The 22,578-nt window shown below is 34.4% G+C and overlaps 1 protein-coding gene across 2 annotated transcripts; it reads left to right on the top strand.

Annotated features, from left to right (window-relative positions):
• The first annotated feature begins 1,008 nt into the window (after positions 1–1,008).
• On the top strand, positions 1,009–20,363 carry Uck (Uridine-cytidine kinase). 2 transcript variants are annotated; one of them, XM_028173820.2, is made up of 7 exons: positions 1,009–1,215; positions 3,321–3,580; positions 4,536–4,675; positions 5,205–5,302; positions 7,085–7,133; positions 15,225–15,355; positions 16,294–20,363. In XM_028173820.2, exons 1-6 carry the CDS (start codon positions 1,024–1,026, stop codon positions 15,353–15,355), a joined length of 870 nt encoding a protein of 289 aa, XP_028029621.2. In that variant the 5' UTR covers positions 1,009–1,023; the 3' UTR covers positions 16,294–20,363. The 2 variants fall into 2 exon arrangements, with proteins under 2 accessions (XP_028029621.2, XP_028029620.2); XM_028173819.2 differs by lacking the exons at positions 15,225–15,355; positions 16,294–20,363 and adding an exon at positions 8,114–9,469.
• The last annotated feature ends 2,215 nt before the right edge of the window (positions 20,364–22,578 follow it).

Below are 22,578 nucleotides of genomic sequence, written 5' to 3'. Positions count from 1 at the left end.
TTATCATTTTTCATAAAAAAGATTAGGCTTTATGGCATGATACTTTTGCCTGTCTAGTTGGAAAAATAGAACTACAAAAGAAATACTCGATCGAAACGTTAAAATCCACTAATTTGTAACACGCACTCGCACAAATGTCATTCGTGGTACTAATTTCGGTAAAATTACTCGGTTACGAGATCACAACGTTAATATGAACTCGCACTCACAAAATAACACCGGGTACGTTTGTCGCTAGGGGCGCTGTTCCAATTGCATACAAATTTGAGCAAACTGGCTCGCTATCGAGAGCGTTACAAAACTCGCACTAAGCACACAGTATACGTTCGTATTTTTTTTACCGCAAACGCTGCAGAACTAAGTCTATTCGCTAACTTGCATATGTGAGGACCCCACTGCAGCCTGGAATCAACTGTTATACCAAGAAAAACTGTCGAATCAACAAGCTCCAGTGTCTTCACTCTTGTCTCTAGGCGAATCTAATTGCACATGGCTAAAACTTAAGTATTGCCTACGTAGTACAATTAATATGTTAGTCTGTGAATCATTGTATTATCTATCTATGAGACTTTTTGGCGGGAACGCAAGGAGTGAAGTTGTGTGATTTGTTTTATTATGTTAGTTTAGTGTTTCTTCGGGTTTAAATGTGTAATAACGGTGGTTTATTAACTGTTTTATATCTGTGAAAGTGCACAAATGTGGGAAAATGAAACAAAGCCGCTGGACGTAACTTCTCGGGATACTCCCAAAAAGTCCACTGAAAAAATCTCAGTAAATGACCACCATTTTACTGAGATTATATTTCATTCAATATCATCTCATCGCATCTCATTTAATTTCATCCCAGTTGATTAATGTCACAAATTAATTGTCTTCGTTTCATTTCATTTCACTCAATATTATCATTTTTCATAAAAATAAGAACATAAATTAAAATAAGACATGACTTAAAGGTCTTAGATACCAGGTTAAAAAATCACTATAAAAAAAATCTATCTAACTATCTATGACAAGAAAACACAAATGTCAATTTCAGCTGTGCTGCGAAATAGCCGGACGAGTGCTTTGTGTGTGCTTGTAGTCTTAAGAAAATCTGTTAGATCATTTTACACGTACAAAATGGCAGAAAAACCAGCGGACTATTTATCGACAAATGGTTTCGAAAGTAAAACACCGTTCTTGATCGGTGTAGCTGGCGGCACAGCTAGTGGCAAGGTAAGGGATCAGTTTCTCGATTATCGATTATATTTTGCAGAAATTTGAATATTACGTAACCATTTATCCACTAATCATTCCATCTCCAACAGTTTATATCGTATCCGATATCGCAAGGTTCTTTGTAAAGCAAAAACAAATTTATAACCTGTACACCTCATTGCTTAATGTTTAAAAATACGTCGTAATTACGTTTTATACAGAACAGCACAGGCAATTACGAATACGAATCTACTCTGTCTTAACCTTTCATACTTTAATATTGATTTTATATGATTATAAAAAAAAAGATGACCATATTTGTCTAACAATGGCAGCTAATGAGTTTCCTAGTAATTAATGTTTACAAATGATTGGATTCTCCGAATTCAAAACAATTATTGTGAATATTAGAAAATAAAATGACGAGCTCACCTACTTGCTGAAATAGCCTCTCAAGGCTATCAGCACAGGTAGTAAAAATCAACTGCAGTTGAACATATTTAAAAAAAAACTATATTAAACCATAAAAAATGATTATAACTAGTTGAACTAAAGAAATTATTATGTTACTATTATTTAATTAGCTCCACGAGAGTTAATATTGCTGTAGTTTTAATTATGCTGTGAAATAACAATATTTTTAACATCTAAAGTAATAATAAGTACAGGTTTGTAAAAGTGTCCAAATTCTCAGTACATACAGTTTACTAATATTTGTAACCATATTCAATATGTGCATATTTATTAATTTTAGGGTGAATTGTAAGACATCATTGAAATTGTCGTGGTCTAAAAGATAAGACATCCAGTGTATTCACATCTAGTGATGCACTGGTGCTCGAATCCTGCAGACAGTTACCATTTTTTCCAATGAAATATGTTCTTAACAAATGTTCACAATTGACTTCCACGGTGAATGAAGAACATCATGTAATAAAAATCAAACATGCAAAATTATAATTTGTAAATCCGTGCGGGTAGGTACCACTACCCTACCTATTTCTGCCGTGAAGCACTAATACGTTTCGGTTTGAAGGGCGGGGTAGCCATTGTATTCTTAAAACTGAGACCTTAGAATTCATGTCTCAAGTTGGATCGCGGCATTTACGTTGTAGATGTCTATGGGTTTCGCTAACCACTCAACACCAGTTGAGCTGTGAGCTTGTCCACCTGCCTAAGCAATAAAATAAAAACGCCTTCACAACTTGGTACCACCACCTTAGTAAAATATGCTGTGAGGTAATGATGATTTTATTAATAACGATTTGTTGCATGTAATAACCATTATACCAATTGAAACCAACCTCATCTAGAAACGATTGGAGGCATTAAAATTGTTGTCTATGGGCTCCATTAACTACTTATCACTACACTCTGGAAGCTCAGCCACGATTCCATGCAATAAAATTTCCACTAGAATATAATGTGATTTGATAGTAAAAGGGTCATTAGTAAATTGTAATTGATTTTTATGCTTTTCGATCTGAGTATTGAGTCTCATCATTTACAATGACTTATGGGCACAACATTTAATTAAACTTTGAAAGTGGAAGAAGATAGGTTATACAAAGCTCTGAAAGCCCTAAAATATAGATATAGTATGTAAGCCACACTCTGCAGTCTTCTTTAACTATAATATTTTGTACAGTGTACCAGAATACAGATTTATGTATGTACAATAAACAATTTAGACTCAAACCTCTTGACTCCAGCTGAGTAATGGGTGATATTGTAGTCTATAGGCTATAGCAGCGGTCAGGGAACCGGGGTAAATTACCCCAAATGGGGTAAAATGAAATCTTGGGGGGTAAAAATGAAACTTTTGTGAGTAATAAGTATATATTGGAATGAAACTTCTTAAGAATCTTTGTGATTTCAAATTATCATGGGGGCTATAATATGAAAGATGCTAAAAAGAAGCGATTTTGTTTTTTTTTGTTCTTCGCCATTTGTTAATATCAACTTACACAAAAATATTTTGGGGTAATAATTAAAAAACTTCCCCGACCGCTGGGCTATAGCAACAGATTAATACCAAGTGTATTGTGAACTACTTAAATAAAATCGAAAGGAATCTAATAGAGAAGATACAAAATCATAAATTTTATGTTAACTTTACTCAGTCCACTGTATGCCAACGCATCATGGAGAAGCTTGGTCAGCAGCACAAAGAGCACACTGAAAGGCGAGTCGTCTGCATCAGCCAAGATTCCTTCTACAGAAGTCTGACAGCACCAGAACGTCTCCGAGCTGAACGTGGACAATTCAACTTTGATCATCCTGATGCATTTGATGACAAGAAACTGTTAGCAACATTAAAGGACATATTGGCAGGAAAGAAAGTTGAAATTCCTGAATATGATTACATCTCAAATTCAATAAGGTTTGTGTTGTAGTCCATTGCTGCCAAATGTTTACACATCTTTAGTATATTGAGAATCAGACTTATTGAAAATAAGAGTAAATGAGGTTATCATTTTCAATATGATATTAACATTATTCAAACAATAAACATCATATTATTTAGCAGCATATCATTTCCAACTAAGACAAATATTGATTCCCTATTCAATTTTGATCTGATTTTGATTGGTGACTTATTGGACTAACAATGATCATGTATATTATCAGAATTCATTTTTTTACCATCATCATCATAATCAGTTGCTCTTGGCAGAGCAGTCGTGGTCATGTGGAATTCTTGCTCATTAAAGCCTTGACAGATGTTTTCCACAGTTTTTTTTTTACCATAGATCACAACAAATCAGCTATAGCTATAACTAGCTATAGGTTGTTTAGAGGGAAAAAAAATAAAAATAAAAATGTCAATTACATTTTCCTAATTAGTCAAAAAACAGAATTTTGTGGTATTTGCACATTGATGTCCTAACAACTGACAAAAAACTCTCCAGTAATTGTGGGTTGATGTTCTAAGAAAAACAATTCACATATGTATTGCATAATAATTCAATTACCTGATAAGAACAAATGAGCAAAGCCCAAGAAAGGATCTAGCTTGTTCCTAGTTGTACAGTTCGTGCCAACAGTTATTGCTATATTTGAATGTAGATGAGTACATGGCTATAAATGCTATTATATGCCTTTTTAGTTGAATGTTTCAGGCAAAGTATAGGACAAACAGATATCTTTCAAACACTATGAACAATTTTTTCCAGTGAGATCGAATCCCAGATTTGAAAAGAAAACAATAAACTCTAGATTTAGCAGTTAAAAACGTTTTAATTCAAATGTACAACCTGTTCTTATGCTAATTATAAAATCCACAATAATGCTGTATTTTTTTATAAGGTTAATTAATTATGATTAATTTCAAACAGCAATCGCACAAACACACTGTACCCAGCTGACGTTGTGCTGATCGAAGGTATCCTGGTCTTCTACTTTCCCGAAGTGAGGGATCTCTTTCACATGAAACTGTTTGTTGATACTGATTCAGATACCAGACTTGCGAGACGAGGTTAGTTCACAATTTAGTATTGCTCTATGGATTATTTAAAACAACAATTCATTTATTCTTTTAAACAGAGAACACAATGTAACAATGATCTAATTGCTTCTTGGACTATCCAAATAATTATCCAAAAGCTTACTGGTTGTAAGGCATCTTGTGAGCCCGCACGGATAGGTTCCTCAACGCTGCCTATTTCTGCTGTGTTATAAAAAAATTAAATAAAAAATCATTAAAATTTATGTTTGTCATGTCAAAAAGACAGTTTTTACTAAATTTGTGTGACAGTATACTAAACAAAAAGTACAACAAAAGAAAATTGTACTTTTACTGGCTTAGTTATAAAAATTAACTGGCCTATGCTTATTTTAGAAAAAAAAATATCCTAGAAATTCTGAACAAAATTCATTCAAATAGGGTATACTTAATAATATTATTAATATCAAGCAATGCCACTGATATTCTTGTCAAAATTGCATTATAATAAGCAGTTTAAGACAAGCTATCTTTTTATCTAATGTTACTTTTTATTTTCTAGTTCCGAGGGATATAATGGAACGTGGCCGAGACTTGGAGCAGGTGCTCAACCAGTATATGAACTTTGTGAAGCCAGCATTTGAAGAGTTCTGTCTTCCGGTGAGTTTTTTTTACTTTTATTTTTATTGCTTAGAAGGATGGACGATCTCACAGCCCACCTGTTGTTATGTGGTTACTGGAACCCATAGACATCTACAACGTAAATGCGCCACCCATCTTGAGATATGAGTTCTAAGGTCTCAGTATAGTTACAACGGCTGTCCCGCCCTTCAAACTGAAACGCATTACTGCTTCACGGCAGAAATATGCAAGGCAGTGGTACCTACCCGTGCGGACTCACAAGAGGTCATATCTTAGTTTTTTTTCAAACTTCATAGGACATCTGTGTGTTATTTTTACTGCAAGCTTTTACTTAAGTTATACTGAAAATATTCTTGATTCGTCTTCACTGGCAGAGCCGGTGATACCTAACACGTTATTGTTAATACTACAAAATTATATTTTATTGTCCTTCGTATAGCGCGCAATGTAACACAAATAAAAGTATTTTCTGGACAGTTGGATAGGAAACCAAACAAAAAATGAACATTTTTCTTCCTTTTTTTTAAATTTAATACACCCCTCTTGAAGCTCATGAAAGTTATCGAAGTAGATAAATAGATACAGATGAAGCTAACTAAATAAAACTTACTAAACCATCTACCGCTCGGGATATATTAGTTAGTAGTCTTCATGGAACGGATGCTCATGAAATTGGAGCCTTCCAAAATCACACGTATTCCTGGTTCACCTTGGTTAAGAATAGTGTACAAGTGGTGTAATTTTTGTTTACGTGACAATTATATTTTATCTGCGGTACGACTCAGTAGCGGTGGCATGCATATGTTACGGTAAAAGTAAATATTGCGGCAAATGTACACATTTTCCGGTAAATGTGCATATTTGCTTTGGGTAATTTCGTTTGGGTAATGTCCATTCCACTAACATTTACCGCATACGCACCATTACAACCTAACTTAACCTAACCTACGACATATTATATAATATGCAAAGAAAAGTATGTTTTGTTTGTCATTTACATTTTTGTAATTAAAATAATTTTCGTTATTAAAGCCTTTTGTACCTATTATGTTTATTTAAATAAATATTTTTTTACTGCAACAACATTATTAAGTCATTTGTATTCCAACTTTTCTTAAAACATGAAAGTAAGTGTATAAGTATACATTTACCAAAACGTGAAGGCAAGAGTACACATTTGCCGGGAAATGTACATATCGACGCTTAAAAGGCAAACGTGACTAAGCGACAATGCGTGAACTTTACAGTAGACTAATTAAAAGTTAGTACTGAAAACAAAATTTATTTTAACGAATCTAGCTGTAGTGGAATCTAGCTAGTAGCTGTAGGATTGAAATTATTTTAATAGACCTAGAAATATATTTTTTTGCGCATCGAATATGGTTATTGCCTATCATTTATGTACAAAGTAGTTATTGTCGCTTAGTCACGTTTGCCTTTCAAGCGTCGATATACATAATATTCAGTTCATATAATAATATACCTATTATAACTTTTTGGCAAATGTGCACATTTACTGGTAAAAGTGTACGTCTCCCAAGAGTGTACATTTACCGTAACACATACTCCTTTTGTTGAGTTGATGGAAATCATCCTAGATTCGAGTTCTAACCGTCCAGTAATCCCAGTTACAATAGATTCTAAATTCTTTCACAGATTAGTCTGTATCGCAAAGAGTTAAAAATTAAAATTGTGTTTGGCTTAAAAAAAATACTGAGATAACTTAGTGCTTTTTATAAAACCTCTATATGCAAACTCTAATATTAAAAAAACTAAAATAATCCAATAATATTATTGCAGACAAAAAAATTCGCTGACGTCATTATCCCGCGAGGAGCAGATAATTTAGGTAAGTAACTAATATCGTTGTTTCTATAGTTAGTTATAAAATGGACCCTAACCCATGCATCAGCCCACTGAGTTTCTTGCCGGATCTTCTCAGCGGGTCGCGATTCCGATCCGATAGTAGATTCATTCGCGAAGCTATTTTTCTTGAGTTGTTAGGTCTCCTTCGGAGGCGGTCGGGCAGCTGTTAGCAAACCCACCCCTCCTGGCTGAGCCTTTTCTCGGCCAAGTATCCTGGTGAAAGTGGAAAGTCCTTCGAGTCACCAATAATCTTTCAAACATAAAAAAAAAAACATGAAAAAGTAAAAAAATAATATCCACATCACATCGCTCGATCGTCAAAACAGATTATTTGGTACTGATGTTCATTTATTTATTATGTAGAATGGTGTTTTTAAATCGTTTGTAGATCATAGTTAATTTAGAGTAAGTAAGTTTTTCATTTTTCATTTCTCTTCTTCGAGTATAAATACACTCGCATATACTGAGTATCGATGGCTCTCGTTAAAGCCAGAACTGTATCCCCCCTTTCCGAATTCTGATGGGGTTTCGAAGTTTGAATCGAAGAGCGACTGAATACCCCATGTCCACCCCACAACCCCAAGACGTGATGGGGTCACGATACCAGGATTCAAGTCCCCAAAATAAAAAAGGCTCCAAAATAGCGCCTTTTTTGTATATTCTATTTTTTTTAAATCACGCATGACGTTCTCAACTACGTAATGCCGTCGAAACAACATTCCGAATTCAGTGATTATCATATTTACGTGTTAATTTTAATTGTTTATCGGAATAAATAAGGTAAGTGTGAAAAGATCATAGCCACTGCAACGAAACGAATTAAAAATAAAAAATAAAGTACAAAACGACCAGCTTTACGTACGTAATTAGACGACGATTAGCGAACTCCTTGCAGCGGCTATGCTCTTACGTAGCTGCCGGACCTTATTACGTCGTGTTAAGGTGCGTTTTCCGTTGTTGCAGTGGCTATTGATCTAATCGTTCACCACATTTGGGATATAATTTACAAGAAGCACCCGCCGAGAGCTACTAGTGGCGCGACTTGTAACGGACACCACGATGTGGATGAGGCGAACGGCAGGAGGCTGTCTGGAAGCTCGGAGGACACTCTAAGTCGATAGTCCGCTCTGGATGCGTTGGCTTTTGTGACAGCATACGTACGTTTGCCGTGAGCTTTGAACAACGAGATTTTTCTGGAACAGTATAGAAGGTTCGATGAAAAAAAATTCTCACGTCACCTCTCCCACAAATCTATGTCGCTCTACTGACGTGTTCTCGACAAATAAAACAAACTATTGCGCATTCACAATTCTGCCTAAATATGTTTTATAATTGTAATAGGTAAACTAGTCTTCGATTTAATGTCCCGTTTTTTTTTTTTGCTGTCGTAACAACTCTTCGGAAACTTCACAATTTTATTGGTCATCTGTTAATTTTTTTTTTAAGAGATTTTATGACCTGGTAACTGAGACCTTTAAGTCATGTCTTATTTTACTTTATTTTCTTAATTTTATGAAAAATGATAATATGGAGTGAAATGAAATGAAGATGATTAATTTGAGACATTAATCAACTGGGATGAAATTTAATGAAATGAGATGATATGGGATGAAATATAATCGCAGTAAAATGGTGGTCATTTACTGAGATTTTTTCAGTGGACTTTTTGGAGGAACCCGAGAAGTTACGTCCAGCAGCTTTGTTTCATTTTCCCACATTTGTGCACTTTCACAGATATTAAACAGTTAATAAACCACCATTATTACACATTTAAACCTGAAGAAACACTAAATAGACAAAATAAAACAAATCACACAACTTCACTCCTCGCGTTCCCGCCAAAAAGTCTATCTGTTAATAAAAAGAAAAAATCCACAGATATTTGCGTTATTATTAACGGTGGAGCCTATTTCTTGCATTAACTTTCATGCGCGCCGTTTAAATTCTAATTTAGGCAGAATTAAGAGTCATCGAGTATTTTTTTATAAACTGTTTGGTTGATGCTTTAAGGCTCACGGCAATAGTATCAATACTGTTAGGGACCGCTCGCATGGCGCCGCGGTGGTGTGCCCCGACCCTAAGGCATGTTTAAGTATAATATATGTTCGTCACAAAAGCATTTGACCATAGGATATTTGACGCTATCGATTCTCCCCTTTGTAATTGCATTAAAACTACTATTTTTCATGAACCGAATTATTGACAAAATTATATTCTGCACCACTAAAAGGATACATAATATAATCAGTTCGGTCACATTTCCTAGGTTTGGTTTGTGTCTTATGACGTCACAGTTTAATAAACATCCCATGATTGCTCTTGAAGTTTGTCGATAAGTGCACCGCGGTGAACCATTTCTTCATAAAAGTAATGTGACACAAATGAAATGCGTTTTGGTGGAATATTACTTTTAAATTTAATTTTAATTTGTCATTGCAATAACTGAATGTTTAAAGATGTTATGAAAAGACACTGAGCTAATACCTAAGGAATGAGTATGCATTTTTATATAATGTATTCGGTAATTCAGTCAAATATCCTATTCTTAATGAAGGCATGTAAAACTTACATTTAAGTACTTATATATTAACATTTTATATGTGTAAAACAAATCCTGTACACTTTGCCTATACGAAAAGGTACCCATATAGCTGACAATAGGGTCGGTTATTCTTTATTCGCATATTTCATTGGAAATATTTCGATGGCTTCAATGAACACTACGCTAACTCCAAATTCGTAGATTTACAGGAGGAGCGTTTAAATGAAAAAAGTTGATAAAATCTTTATTATTGCAGATATATTTATGGTTTTGTTTGTGTAACTAGCTGATTTACTCTTGCTTCTAACCCCATCAATAATGATTTGTAATACTTTTAAAATAGTGAAGCGATTTGCGTGAAAAACGAAAATTTCGTAATTTTGAGTTAGAATAGTGTTCATTGGAGGCATCGATTTGTTTTATCGTATATATATTTTTTTATTTCAATTTCATTTATAAATTGGACCAGCGATTGTATTCAATTGTTGAAGTGGCCATCAATCGACTCTAGTTGTCCTCATTTTTTACCATCCAAATTAAAACTTGAAATGTTATGTAAAATAATAACTGAATGATTCGTATATGCGAAGTGATAATTCCTCAAATAATCCATTTAGGATATAGTAAGTTCCAATGTTTATTATAAGGCTGATGCTTCTTAAAGCAAGTAATAATTTAAGTATTAAAAAAAATCCATATACATACTTATAATACATTAATATATATTTATATTTACTGAATAATTTTCAAGAAGTGAAAATAGACTCGGATAGCTGTAATGTACGAGCGAGATTAAATCGCTACGCCAATTGATTTTTTACATAATATCTAAATATATAAAAAAATCTTTAATAACAGCTTCTCGTAATAAATGTATCGAACAGTAAATAATAGTGATGACGTCACGTCCATTTGTGCGAGAGAGAGAGAGAGAGAGAGAGATGGTAATATATTCGCTCTACCTGTCTCACGCTGATGGTTCTGCGACAGAAACCTGAAGTGCCAATAAGTATACCAAGTTTCTAAATAAATCAGACTAATATTTTATGGACGTATAATGCACAAACGCATTCGTTTTTATTTATATAGATGTACCAACGCCAACCAACATTTTAATCCTCACTATTATAGTACCTACATGGAATTTCCGCTACATTAGTGGGCCGATTTATACCTTATTTTTCACTTCGTATCCGTTCTATATGTTTTAAAGCCACATACTTATGACACAACAGATCCCTAAGGTTCGAAGTGCGATAATGTCCTACCGCTCAATTTACTCCGAGTACTTTATATACTGGGTGTTAGGAGACCGCTTCCGGAAACGAAGACAGACTATAGTACTAAGGACACCTTTGATGATGGGACGAAAAAAAAATCGATCCTGATTTAAAAAAAAAACATATTTTTAAAACGTTTTATTAGCATTATTTACGATTCATCATAATCAAATTCAAATAATAAATAGTACAGCTCAATCAAACGATAGTTTCATAAAAAATACATACTAGAAAAAAACCAGCAATGAAACACAAAATCAAAACCAGCTGATGCTCGGGTCAATGAACGCACGGGCACGGCGGGGCGCAGGTTCGCGCGATCACACAAATACTTATTTACAACATTTGTCTAAATAACTCCATCATCAAAAGTGTTATTAGTACTATCGTCTGTCTTCGTTTTCGGAAGCGGTCTCCTAACACCCAGTAGGTATACCTAGTATAGAACATGATCGATATATTACGAAATAAAAATAAAATCTTTTTTACTGTTAATTAATTGTAACCATGTATAATAAAATTATCGTAACAATCCAATGAAATTCTTGATAGAAATGTGAAATTTAAATGAACTTTATACACGAATGGAAAAACAAGCATATTTTTTATATTAAAATACTTTTTTTTCTTTATGGATGCATGTCTCATGCTCCACGTATTTAAAAAAAAAAGAATATTTTATCTGTATTCTGTGAGTTTATGCATGGAGGGTAGAGGTAAGGAGAACCGTCTCTGTGTGTGAAAATCTGCTAAATAAGGGTGGCGCTACAGTAGCAACCGGGTAAATTTAAAAAAAGGCCCTGAAAGTTATTAGAATAAGATAGAGAAATAAAAAAGAACGAAAGAACTGTAAACACTACAAAATCATAAAAAAGTATTTTATTTAAAGCTGATAAGAAAATGCAATCGATGTCTCCACGTTTTACCACAGCAATAATTTTAGGTTATATTGACCAAATTAGTTAGGACTACGTAAACATGTGAGTTCTTGTATATTACACTGCACTAACTACTCTACTCATTAAATATATTAAATTTCCTAACTCAGAATACTTCAATCAGTTAACAACTGCTCAATTCACATCATACCCTGTGCCTATGCTAGCGCCATTCTGGAGGATTTTTGAACTGTTATTTAGTGCTGAAAGTGGGACACTTTTTCAAGCTTCTCCCATATGAAACGGTTCTCCTTACCTCTACCCTCTATAGTTGATGTCACTTGTTTAATATGTAGAGATACTCTTTGGGGATGTATTTTTTTCTTTCTTTCATTGGTCGAACACAACTCTGACGAAATGCATAATTTGGTAATCCTACAATGCGAACAGTATCTAATTGTTTTAATAGTGTCAATTTCAGCAGCCATTTCATTATTGCGTTTTATTTGTCATCGTGTTATGACGTCAATTTAGTTTTTTTTTCCTACCTAAGCTGAGAGCCTTGAGAGGCTATATCAGCGTAACATTAGCTAGTTGGTGAGCTCACGGGGCTCAAACCTGACGTCGTTGCTAACACGAACCCTAGCAAGAGCCGTGCTTCGCAGAATCTACCACCGGATCACAAAAACGACTCACTGAGAAGATCCGGCGAGTGGGCTGTGTCTGAGGGTTAATTTACTCGTCGAACCCTTCGTCGTAATCGACGAGTTCGAGGAGAACGGTGACCGGTGCTTGTGAGATCTAAAAGTACCCAGAGTGAATCCGGGGGATCCGACAAGACATCTTTCGGGTGATGGCGGCTTTGCGTTGCCCCGTCGCGGTCAGATAAATTCAAAATACACTTAGCCCCAACCGTATATGTTTCGTAAGTCATCGTAAAAAGTAAACAGTATATATTTAAAAAAGAATTACAATGCCATCAATAAACTATTAATTAAAAGAAGCACAAACATGTATCAATAAAAATCCTAAAAATGACAAAAGATATTTATTTATCTTATATACCCAGCCCTGAGTTTCTGTTCTGAAGATTTAATGTTCGCATTTTATAAGCATTTATATTATTTTATAGTTTAATTTCTATGACATACTTTTTATAACATACACTTAACTAACAAATATTTGATATGCTCGACCTTATGTAGCGAAAGCATCAAATTCGATATTTGTTTCGGATTTCAACTATTGCATACTACTATTACTACTACTACTACTGTTAGTAGTAGTAAACTGGCATAGCGTGATTTTTATGTATTTTACTATGATTTAATTAATATATCATAAAAGGCAGGCTGGTATACTATGCCTGCATATTAAACTTTGTATTACCTACTTAAATGTGCGTGTTTGTATTTTACAGCGAATAAAATATTTGAAAATCAATGAGTTTTAATACTTTATGTCCTGACTAGCGACCCGCCCTCGCTTCGCTTCGAAAACTGTAATTTATTATTAATTTCTCCACTATTTAATGGATGTTGTTATACTTAGTCTGCCCATAAATACTGTTACAAAGGAAAACAAAAAAAAATCTATGGCAAATAACATTTATAACTTTTACAGGGTGTTAGTTTAATACATAAATATAAAAAATTTAAAGTATAAAAAGCTTATTCGAAGTGGTCTCCATTGGCTGCAATACAGTCCTTTAAACGTTGAGGCCAGCTATCAATAGAAGCACGCACTCTTTTCATGGGAAAAAATTTCACTGCCTATCGTACGGATTGTTTTAGGGACTCCAAATTATCATGGCGTTTAGAGCAAGCCGTAGGCTCTCTAAAACTGACCATAAATCATAATCCAGCGGATTAGGATCGGGACTAGACGACGGCCAGTCTTCAGCTCTGATGAAGTCCGAAACGTTCGTTTCCAACCAAGACTGCGTAGACCGAGCTTTATGACCTGGCGCCGAGTCTTGCTGGAAGGACCATTCTTGATTATTGAACATGGTGTTGTTAAGGGGCTTCACTACCTTCTCAATAATGGTATCTTGATATACTTGTGCCGATGTTTTGATACCTTTTTCACAAAAGTATGGCTCAGTCACTCCTTCATAGCTAATAATACCTCACCAAACCATCACTGAAGTCGGATATTGCCCACGTTGCACTCTGTCGACTAATTGGGAAGCTTCCTTAGAGCTTTGAGCATAAATACGGTCATTTTGTTTGTTAAAATGTTGCTCAATTATAAAAAAATTCTCATCCGTAAACAAAAAAAATTATGACCTCCCTTTGCTTCAGTAGTTGTTTCGATTTTACCACCCTATTCTCTTTTAAATTATCTTCATCTCCCGAGATAAAATCTTTTGCTTGCGGACAGGATTTCTTCGAATTCTTTCCCTTACTGCTTTGACCACCTTTTTCGTACGAACACTACGTGGACGGCCAGATCTTTTTCTGTCACAAACAGAGGAGGTCTTTGAAGTCGTCGTGGCCTAACGGATAAGACGTCCGGTGCATTCGTGTTGAGCGATGCACCGGTGTTCGAATCTCGGGCAGGTACCAATTTTTCTAATGAAATACGTACTCAACAAATGTTCACGATTGACTTCCACGGTGAAGGAATAACATCGTGTAATAAAATTTCAACCCGCAAAATTATAATTTGCGTAATTACTGGTGGTAGGACCTCTTGTGAGTCGGCGCGGGTGGGTACCACCACCCTGCCTATTTCTGCCGTGAAGCAGTAATGCGTTTCGGTTTGAAGGGTGGGGCAGCCGTTGTAACTATACTTGAAACCTTAGAACTTATATCTCAAGGTGGGTGGCGCATTTACGTTGTGGATGTCTATGGGCTCCAGTAACCACTTTACACCAAGTGGGCTGTGAGCTCATCCACCCATCTAAGCAATTAAAAAAAAAGGTCTCATTGCACCTATTAATAGCCCGGTACACAAACATTTTACTAATACCAAGCGTATGGAGAGTTTTAAAAATTGCATTTGGCTCCATACCTACTTTGTGTAATGCAATCACAGCGATTCGGTTCTCTTTATCACCCCACCCCATTTTAATATCGCAAAATATTGTACAATGTATTGGCGCCAAAATGAGAAAACTCAATGAGCAATCATATAAAAATTACAGATTCCAAATTCAAATGTAATATTTTGTTTATTTTTAATTGTAACAGTATTTATGGCCAGACTAAGTACATATAAAACTTCGTCTTCAATCACACTATCTATTAAAAAAAACCGCATCAAAATCCGTTAAATAATAATAATAATAATACTAATACTTCAATTCTAGATTATCTTGATTCGAATTTATAAAGATTCTAAATTTAAAACTGTCCGTATTATTGTTCTAGTGGCTATCGATTTGATAGTACAGCATATCTCAGACTACCTGAAGAAGAATCCCAGCGAGGTGCTTCTGACGGGCGGTAGCTCGATTTCTGATAGTCCACAGCGGAGCTCAAAGGGGGGTCGCCCGCATTAGGTAAATATCAACTAATTAGAGATTATATTTGACGCGAAAAAAAATTTTTATTTTTTTATTGCTTAGATGGGTGGAGGAGCTCACAGCCCACCTGATATTAAATGGTTATTGGAGCCCATAGATATCTACAACGTAAATGCGCCACCCACCTTGAGATATAAGTTCTAAGGTCTCAGTATAGTTACAACGGCTGCCCCACCCTTCAAACCGAAACGCATTACTGCTTTACTGCAGAAATAGGCGGGGCGGTGGTACCTACCCGTGCGGACTCACAAGAGGTCCTACCACCAGTAAAATGCTTAGTGCAACATATCTAATATCCCGTACGTGCTATTTTTTATGTGTAGCGGGATAAATGAGCTCTCAGCTCTTCTGTATGCTTAGTGCGAGTTTTTTAACATTCTCGATAGCGTAAAAGTTAGCTCATATTTGTATGGAACGGGATCGTTTGCGTACGTTTGCCGCTAGGGGCGCTGTTCCAACTGCATACTAAATTGTCTTAACTTTTACGCTATCGAGAACTTTAAGGAACTCGCACTAAGCACATTGATGTGATGTAGTTACCGGAGACGTCGAAAGAAAACTGGTTGGCGTTGAGACATGGAATCGAATTTTGAATTGTATCACGGATGTCTTGGCCTTCAAACCGGAAAGCGAGAAAGTTTCGCGGCAAAAATACGCAGTATGGTGGTGCCTACCCATGCAAGCTTACAATATGTTTACCACTAGTTTGATGCTAAGAGAACACGCCCCCACACTTTTACTTTAGTGGCCTTTTAAGCCCACGGGATAACTTGAGATGATGCTCACGTAGATTAATGTTATGACGTCAACACTTTAATGTTATTAGTACGTGTATCTTCACGGTAATAGCCAGACGTGCAAATCAAAGTATTTTCTTATTGACATCTGACACGTGAATTATATTTTATTTTCAGGTTGTCTTCCGCTCAATTTCTTAGAAATTAAGCGTTTTTTATGACATTATTATACATAGAATTATATAGCTGGATAACAGCGAAATTAAATAGCTACTCTAAATGTACCTCAAACACATTTATAGTCAATTTTATCTAACACACGCTATGAAATATACGTAGATTTGATTTTACCTATCTTCTATTACTCTATATAGTGTTTATTTAATTAGGATATTTCAAAAATTAAATCTTTAAAAGCCACTGATCGTTACCAAAGATATGACGTAATTTTTATCGAAAAATTAAAATGGTTTTTGATTAAATGATATTTATTAGATGGGAGATCAATAAAAGCCACCTAGATACTAAAAATATTTTCATTTGTAGAACGTATACTTAGGAAATTAGTATGAGCCGCCTATAGTATTTCGTGCCGACTTAATTTTAGTGTCATTTTAGGTTTTTGTGAATTATAGTGTTCAAAGTGAGCAATTCTTTCGCTAGCTTAGACCAATCTTTTGGCGGCTTACAAACTTGACAACTATATTTGAACTTTATTGCCGTAATAAAAAATTGTTAAACTATCTGAATCTAAAGTTTAATTTGACAGTAAAATTGAATTGTTTTATCAAAAGGCCGGCATAAATTAGCTCAGGCTAAATAAAACAGTAGCGCGGAAGTGTCGCTAAGTGAAACATATCTACGAAATTGAAAAAAATAAAAAATCTAGTATTTATCGCTAGTCAAATGTATTCAGACATTCGCTCAAGGCGCGTGTACTTATTTTTTTATTGGATGTATTATTAAATTGGTTGTTCCTATAATTGCTGTTATTTTTGGATAATTGTAAAAGTCAATAAATATCGATAATTAAATTACTATCTATATGTACTGTATTAAAATTAAGAAAAAAAATTAAACTTGACTTTAACTAATCTGGTTTATAAGCCGTAAAAATAGATAAAAGATATTTGAAAAAATGTCGCACGTAGAGTTAAAAATTAAAATGTCTATGTTAGAATAGATCACCTTTATTAGAGCTTTGCGCAAACGTATACACATACTAAGTTTCACGTGATAATGTTAAATAATATTTATTATGTAAATGTAATGTTATTAATTTTATTTATTTGTAACGTGTTGTTACCGTGTTAGAATAATATTTATTTAATCTATTCAAGGTTTATTGGCAAGTAAATAAATTAACTACTGTCGGTGCAGATGTCGCGCACTGCGCCTCCGTAGAGGATATGTTCACGACTAACTAATTTATAGGTATTATCTATATTCACGACCATAGACTATGTACAGCGTGGTGCGTTGTGAACTGGCGCACTTTTTAAGGTTATTTTTGGCTCTACTACAAAATAATTGTGTAATATTATTTTGACATTAATCAATTTGATGCCTTCGAATACCAAAGAACTATAAACAAAACTGCCGTTAACATTGACATATTTTCTTAATTTGTAATAATTTAAAAGCCGACAATATAGTAACTGCGGACAACTCATAAACGAAGTCAGATAATTTTGGTAGTTTTCCAATTACAGCACAAGAGCGCATTATGCGGCATAATGCTCAACGTTGAATGTTCCAACTACAGCAACGCTTCGCACAATCGAGCACTCTCAAAAGTACTGCTCTCGCGTGATACTCGCAATCGATACCGACTCAGTGACAGAAAATTGACAAGTGTTTTTTCTATAAGTTGGTATTGATCGAAATTTTGTTTATATTATCGTTAGTAATATTATTTAATGTTGAAAAAAATTGTAAGGCTTTCGTTTCGTTAGAAATAATCAATGTTAATTAAAACTGTGCTAACTTAGCGCACTAATTCACGTTCCAATTAAGCTTCAGCATAATTCGGCATTGTGCGTCACTCAGTCGCATTATGCTCTGTAATTGGAAAACTACCAATACTTTTAACGATTGTGATATGAACATGAAAAACGCAATATCTGATTTTATTTTTATCTTGGTCAATAAAGAACGAACCGCTCGGGCATAACTTCATCAATATATTTGAATGGATTTTAAAGCGTTTTTAGATTTGAAAGTATTTAGATGAAAAAAAAATAAGATTAGACATCTTTAAATAAATATTATAGTAGATTAGTCGAACGCCCCTGCTATGTATTTGCAAAACATAATGTCATTAGATTCTTTATTTTAAGATGTTTGTTTTGAATGTAAAAGAGAGATGATGGCTTTATCAAACGCGGCCTATATTGCTCCCACGTAAACACTTTGTTGTGAAGGTGCCTTTGTTATTTAAGATTATGTCAAAAAATTTCCTTTTAAGATGTGACCCATCATGATTTTATTGTATCATGAATTTACTAAATGTTGCTATGTTTCTTGAAATCTTAAGTTCAGTCACCTTCTAATTCAAAGATAATACACTTATTATGTTCTAATATCAGGACAAGTATGTTCACAGATCGCTATCGTCTATTGTCAATTCACACTAATTTTAAAGATCACTTTTTCTCTTTTGAGAGCATTATTGAGTTCTATGTAATTCTAATTTTAATTATTGCCACGCTATATTGTTCATGAACTTTTTTAAGTTATTTTTATGTGCGTCTTTTTTATTACCAATAATAAACAAACAAGCAAACAGAGGAGGAGAGTTGTTGAGAGTGGAAAGGTGTAATAAGAATATAATTTTAACAATAAACATAATGGTTCAAATGTTCGATTTTGAACTTTTCCATTGAAAATTTTCTGATTTTGCACATTTGACTTCATGACTTTTACTAATTAATTGATCTACAGTTATTATACAATTTTTTATTTATTTTGGGTAATGCTTACCGTTATCTACTCGCTATGGTAGAAATAGGTGCCAGTAGATGTTGACATGATTAATGTTATTAACCAATGTGGTATTGACAATTCACGCGTCAGACATGAAGTGTCAATTATAATTTTGTGTCTCGTTATTGGTACATATGCAGACGAACTCACAGCACGTCATGTATTTTTATATGAACATTCTTGTCCGCCGACTTGTAACATAAGCCTTATGCGGAGTTTACATTACGAAATTAGTGTCATGCATGTTGAGCTCAGTTTCACGAAAGTAGTTTCGATATATGCGAAAGTAATTTCGTTAAAAAAATAGTGTCGCGAAATCCACAGTATCGCAATAACCATAGCGCCTTCCATCAAAGCTATATTTTGCTATATTCAATGTAGCTAAAGAAATGCTTGCTGCCTATAAACTTAAAAAAAGACTTTCAAGAAAAAAAAAGTTGGTAGATTCGAGGATGGTCAACAAGAAGGCATTTAGGTGCAATGAAGTTAGTCTCTGAATTAGCAGATGAAGATCCTGAGAGTTATAAAAACTATTTTCGAATGAGTGAAGATAATTTTGATTTTTTACTGTAGGTGTTTCGGGACCCTTGTCATTGATATTCATTAATAAGATCTATATTTTTTTCTGTACTCCATCGTTAGTTTGCCATTTTCAACGCTTGAAGCGCGTCCGAACTAACTATACACACGTCCGCACAGCGCAGGCGCTTTCGCGACATTAGTTTCACGTCGCGTCTACACTATGAAATTAGTTGCATGACACTAATTTCACCAAAAAATCGCGCAGGGCACGAAACTAATTTGCATGCATGAAATTAATGCATGCATTACGAAAGTATTAAATTACACGTGAAACTGTCGGTAAAACTAATGTCACGAAGTTAATTTCACGCCACTAATTTCGTAATGTAAATTCGGCTTTAAGATTTGGACGCCTAATTAAAATTAAATCTGAAAGCTTTCAGTTAGCGTTAATCACCTGAGAGCTTTGTTGAAGATTAATGTATGCAGAGCGCGTGACTTTAATTTAGCATCTATCGAATATGACATAATGTTCATTAAAATCACAAATTTCTTTTGAATTGTGTTCAACTCAATACAAACTAAGTGATAAGTTGACTTGGAATTAAACATATTAATTTTTTTGGTGAACTTCAGTCAGAAATCATTATGTAAGTAGTTGTTTAGCTATTTATTGAAATGCTTAACATAAAAGTTTTTGTATAAAGATTATTTTAAATAAAACTATTTTTATTTGTTTTTCTATTTTGTTTTAATTCCACAATTAAAAAATATTTGCGTATACCATATATCATAGAGCGGGGGATCGACAAAATCAAAACTACAGTGGGAGGTCCCCCAAATGAGTGCAGTAGAATGGCCTCGAATAGGGAGAGATGGTGGCACATCGTGAGACGCATTAGGTCTGCCCCCTATAAACACTACACGGCGATCACGACCACTCTGTCAAAACTGACACGACTGATTGAAGAAGAAATATAATAGTAGTTTTAAGAGGTAAGGAACATTTGCTGTACCAGTTACGGTGGGCATTGTCGACGTCTATAGGCTGCTGTAGACGCCGCCAGGTGGAATGCGTGGTCGTTTATCTTCGAGGACAATAAAGCAAACCAATAAAGTCAGACTTCGATTCTTCCTTCGACCACCCCATGGCACAAGAGGGGTAGCAGTTTCCTTTCATCACAAACGCTGCATTGTGTATTGGACACGTTTTAAATATCTAAATATTAACTCGTAAATTGCAGGACTAAAAGCTCCGCTCTCCATAAAATAAAACAAAATGTTTGTTCCATATTTATTACATTAAAAATAATACATTGCAACAAATTATTTGTTTATTTGTTTTTCGCTAAGATTCTGTACAAAATCTCTTAGAGGCTAGTGGTAGAATTAAGACTAGGAGGCGCCACTGTGACTCACATAATTTGACCCATTGCAAGCTTATTATCCTAAGAAATCATTTTGTGTAAATGACTAAACTTTTTTCTGTTGATAATAATTCTATGTTGAATAAACAAAGACGTAAAATAAGACCTGAACGAAATTAATTTCATAACACCACAAACAGTTATCTGGTCAGAGGTCAGACAAAAGGAAACTTATTTAACTCCCAAAGTTAGATCGTCTTTATTGTAACGAACCCGCAATATACAGTGAAGGGTAGCTGGCGGGCTGAGAGCGCGTACTCTCGAGGTCGTTGACCCGCACGTCATGTTTTATAATTGCATTCCGTGCAATGTCAAACATTACTAAAATAAAAAAATATAAAAAAATTATACGTATCCAGCGCTATCGTGTTAACAGTTACGAGCTCTACTGCATGTCTTCATTTTCGAGAACGATTCCAATACACCTTGTATGATTTACTTAATCACACGCCATCAAGCCAAAATAAAGAAATATGTTTTTATCCTGGTCAAGATTAGGTCTCGTAATGAAATTGTATCATCATCGGTCCCGAACACGTGTGTTAATTTTTTAATCAAGCGACGTCCTTAAGTTGGTGAAAATGAAGTTGAAATTCTGTTACATAGACAAATATAATTCAACGTACTAGAGCTCAAAGCGTATGTTAAAGCGTGTTAAAAAGGAAAGTTTCTTTTAAGTCCGCGATTGTGCGTACAATCTCAAACATTGTTGTGAAGCGCTTTTAGTGCGATCAAGTTTTTGATAACAATATACAACTTAAAATATTACTTATTCACAATCTGATTAAGGTCAAAAATCCTTCCACTTATAAATTTTCGTCGACGACAGTATGCCTGCGTTCTGCGAAATTTCCTTGACTTGTGATAATTAGACATACATTAAATAAAATCTCAGTTCTTCATTATTTTGTAATAAATTAGCATGCAGTGAAAAGCAGCATTGGTTCAGCGATATAGGAAACGCGTTGTAGCAGTATTCCACACATAATGCGCTTGTATAAAGCGTCATATCCAAATATATTACAATATAACCAATGTTTTTACAATTCCAAAAACTAGGAACATAAATTTAATAAATTAATTTTATTTTATTTTATTACAACCCAATTAACGTAATGTGCAAAGGTACGCGAAATTAATTATGAACTGTACAAATCATTATAAATTTCACACTACAGAAATATATATATGTATAAAATGTCAAATCCTTGCGTTATATGGGGGAATACCCGTGCTATACGAGGGACTGAATCGCGTAATATGAAAATGCGTTATAAGAGTATCGCGTTATGAGGAAAGTTACTGTGTAAACACCGCGTGCGCTAGTACAAATAATCTAAATAACGTTTGAAAATTTGTGCATCGAAACACAACTAAAATATGCAGAGAAGCGCGTCACTAAAACACGGCAACACTGAAACGTTAAAAATAAAAACAAACGAATAATATATTCAAATTCTATTATTATATTTCTATACATTTGGTCGTACATTTATAAAAACTAAAAATATGCACATTACTCTACAAG

This window comes from Bombyx mandarina, chromosome 15 (assembly GCF_030267445.1).
Source record: "Bombyx mandarina strain Sakado chromosome 15, ASM3026744v2".
Taxonomy (NCBI): Eukaryota; Metazoa; Arthropoda; class Insecta; order Lepidoptera; family Bombycidae; genus Bombyx; species Bombyx mandarina.
Note: the sequence above shows the minus strand (reverse complement) of the source record. Positions and strands in the feature narration are given on the sequence as shown.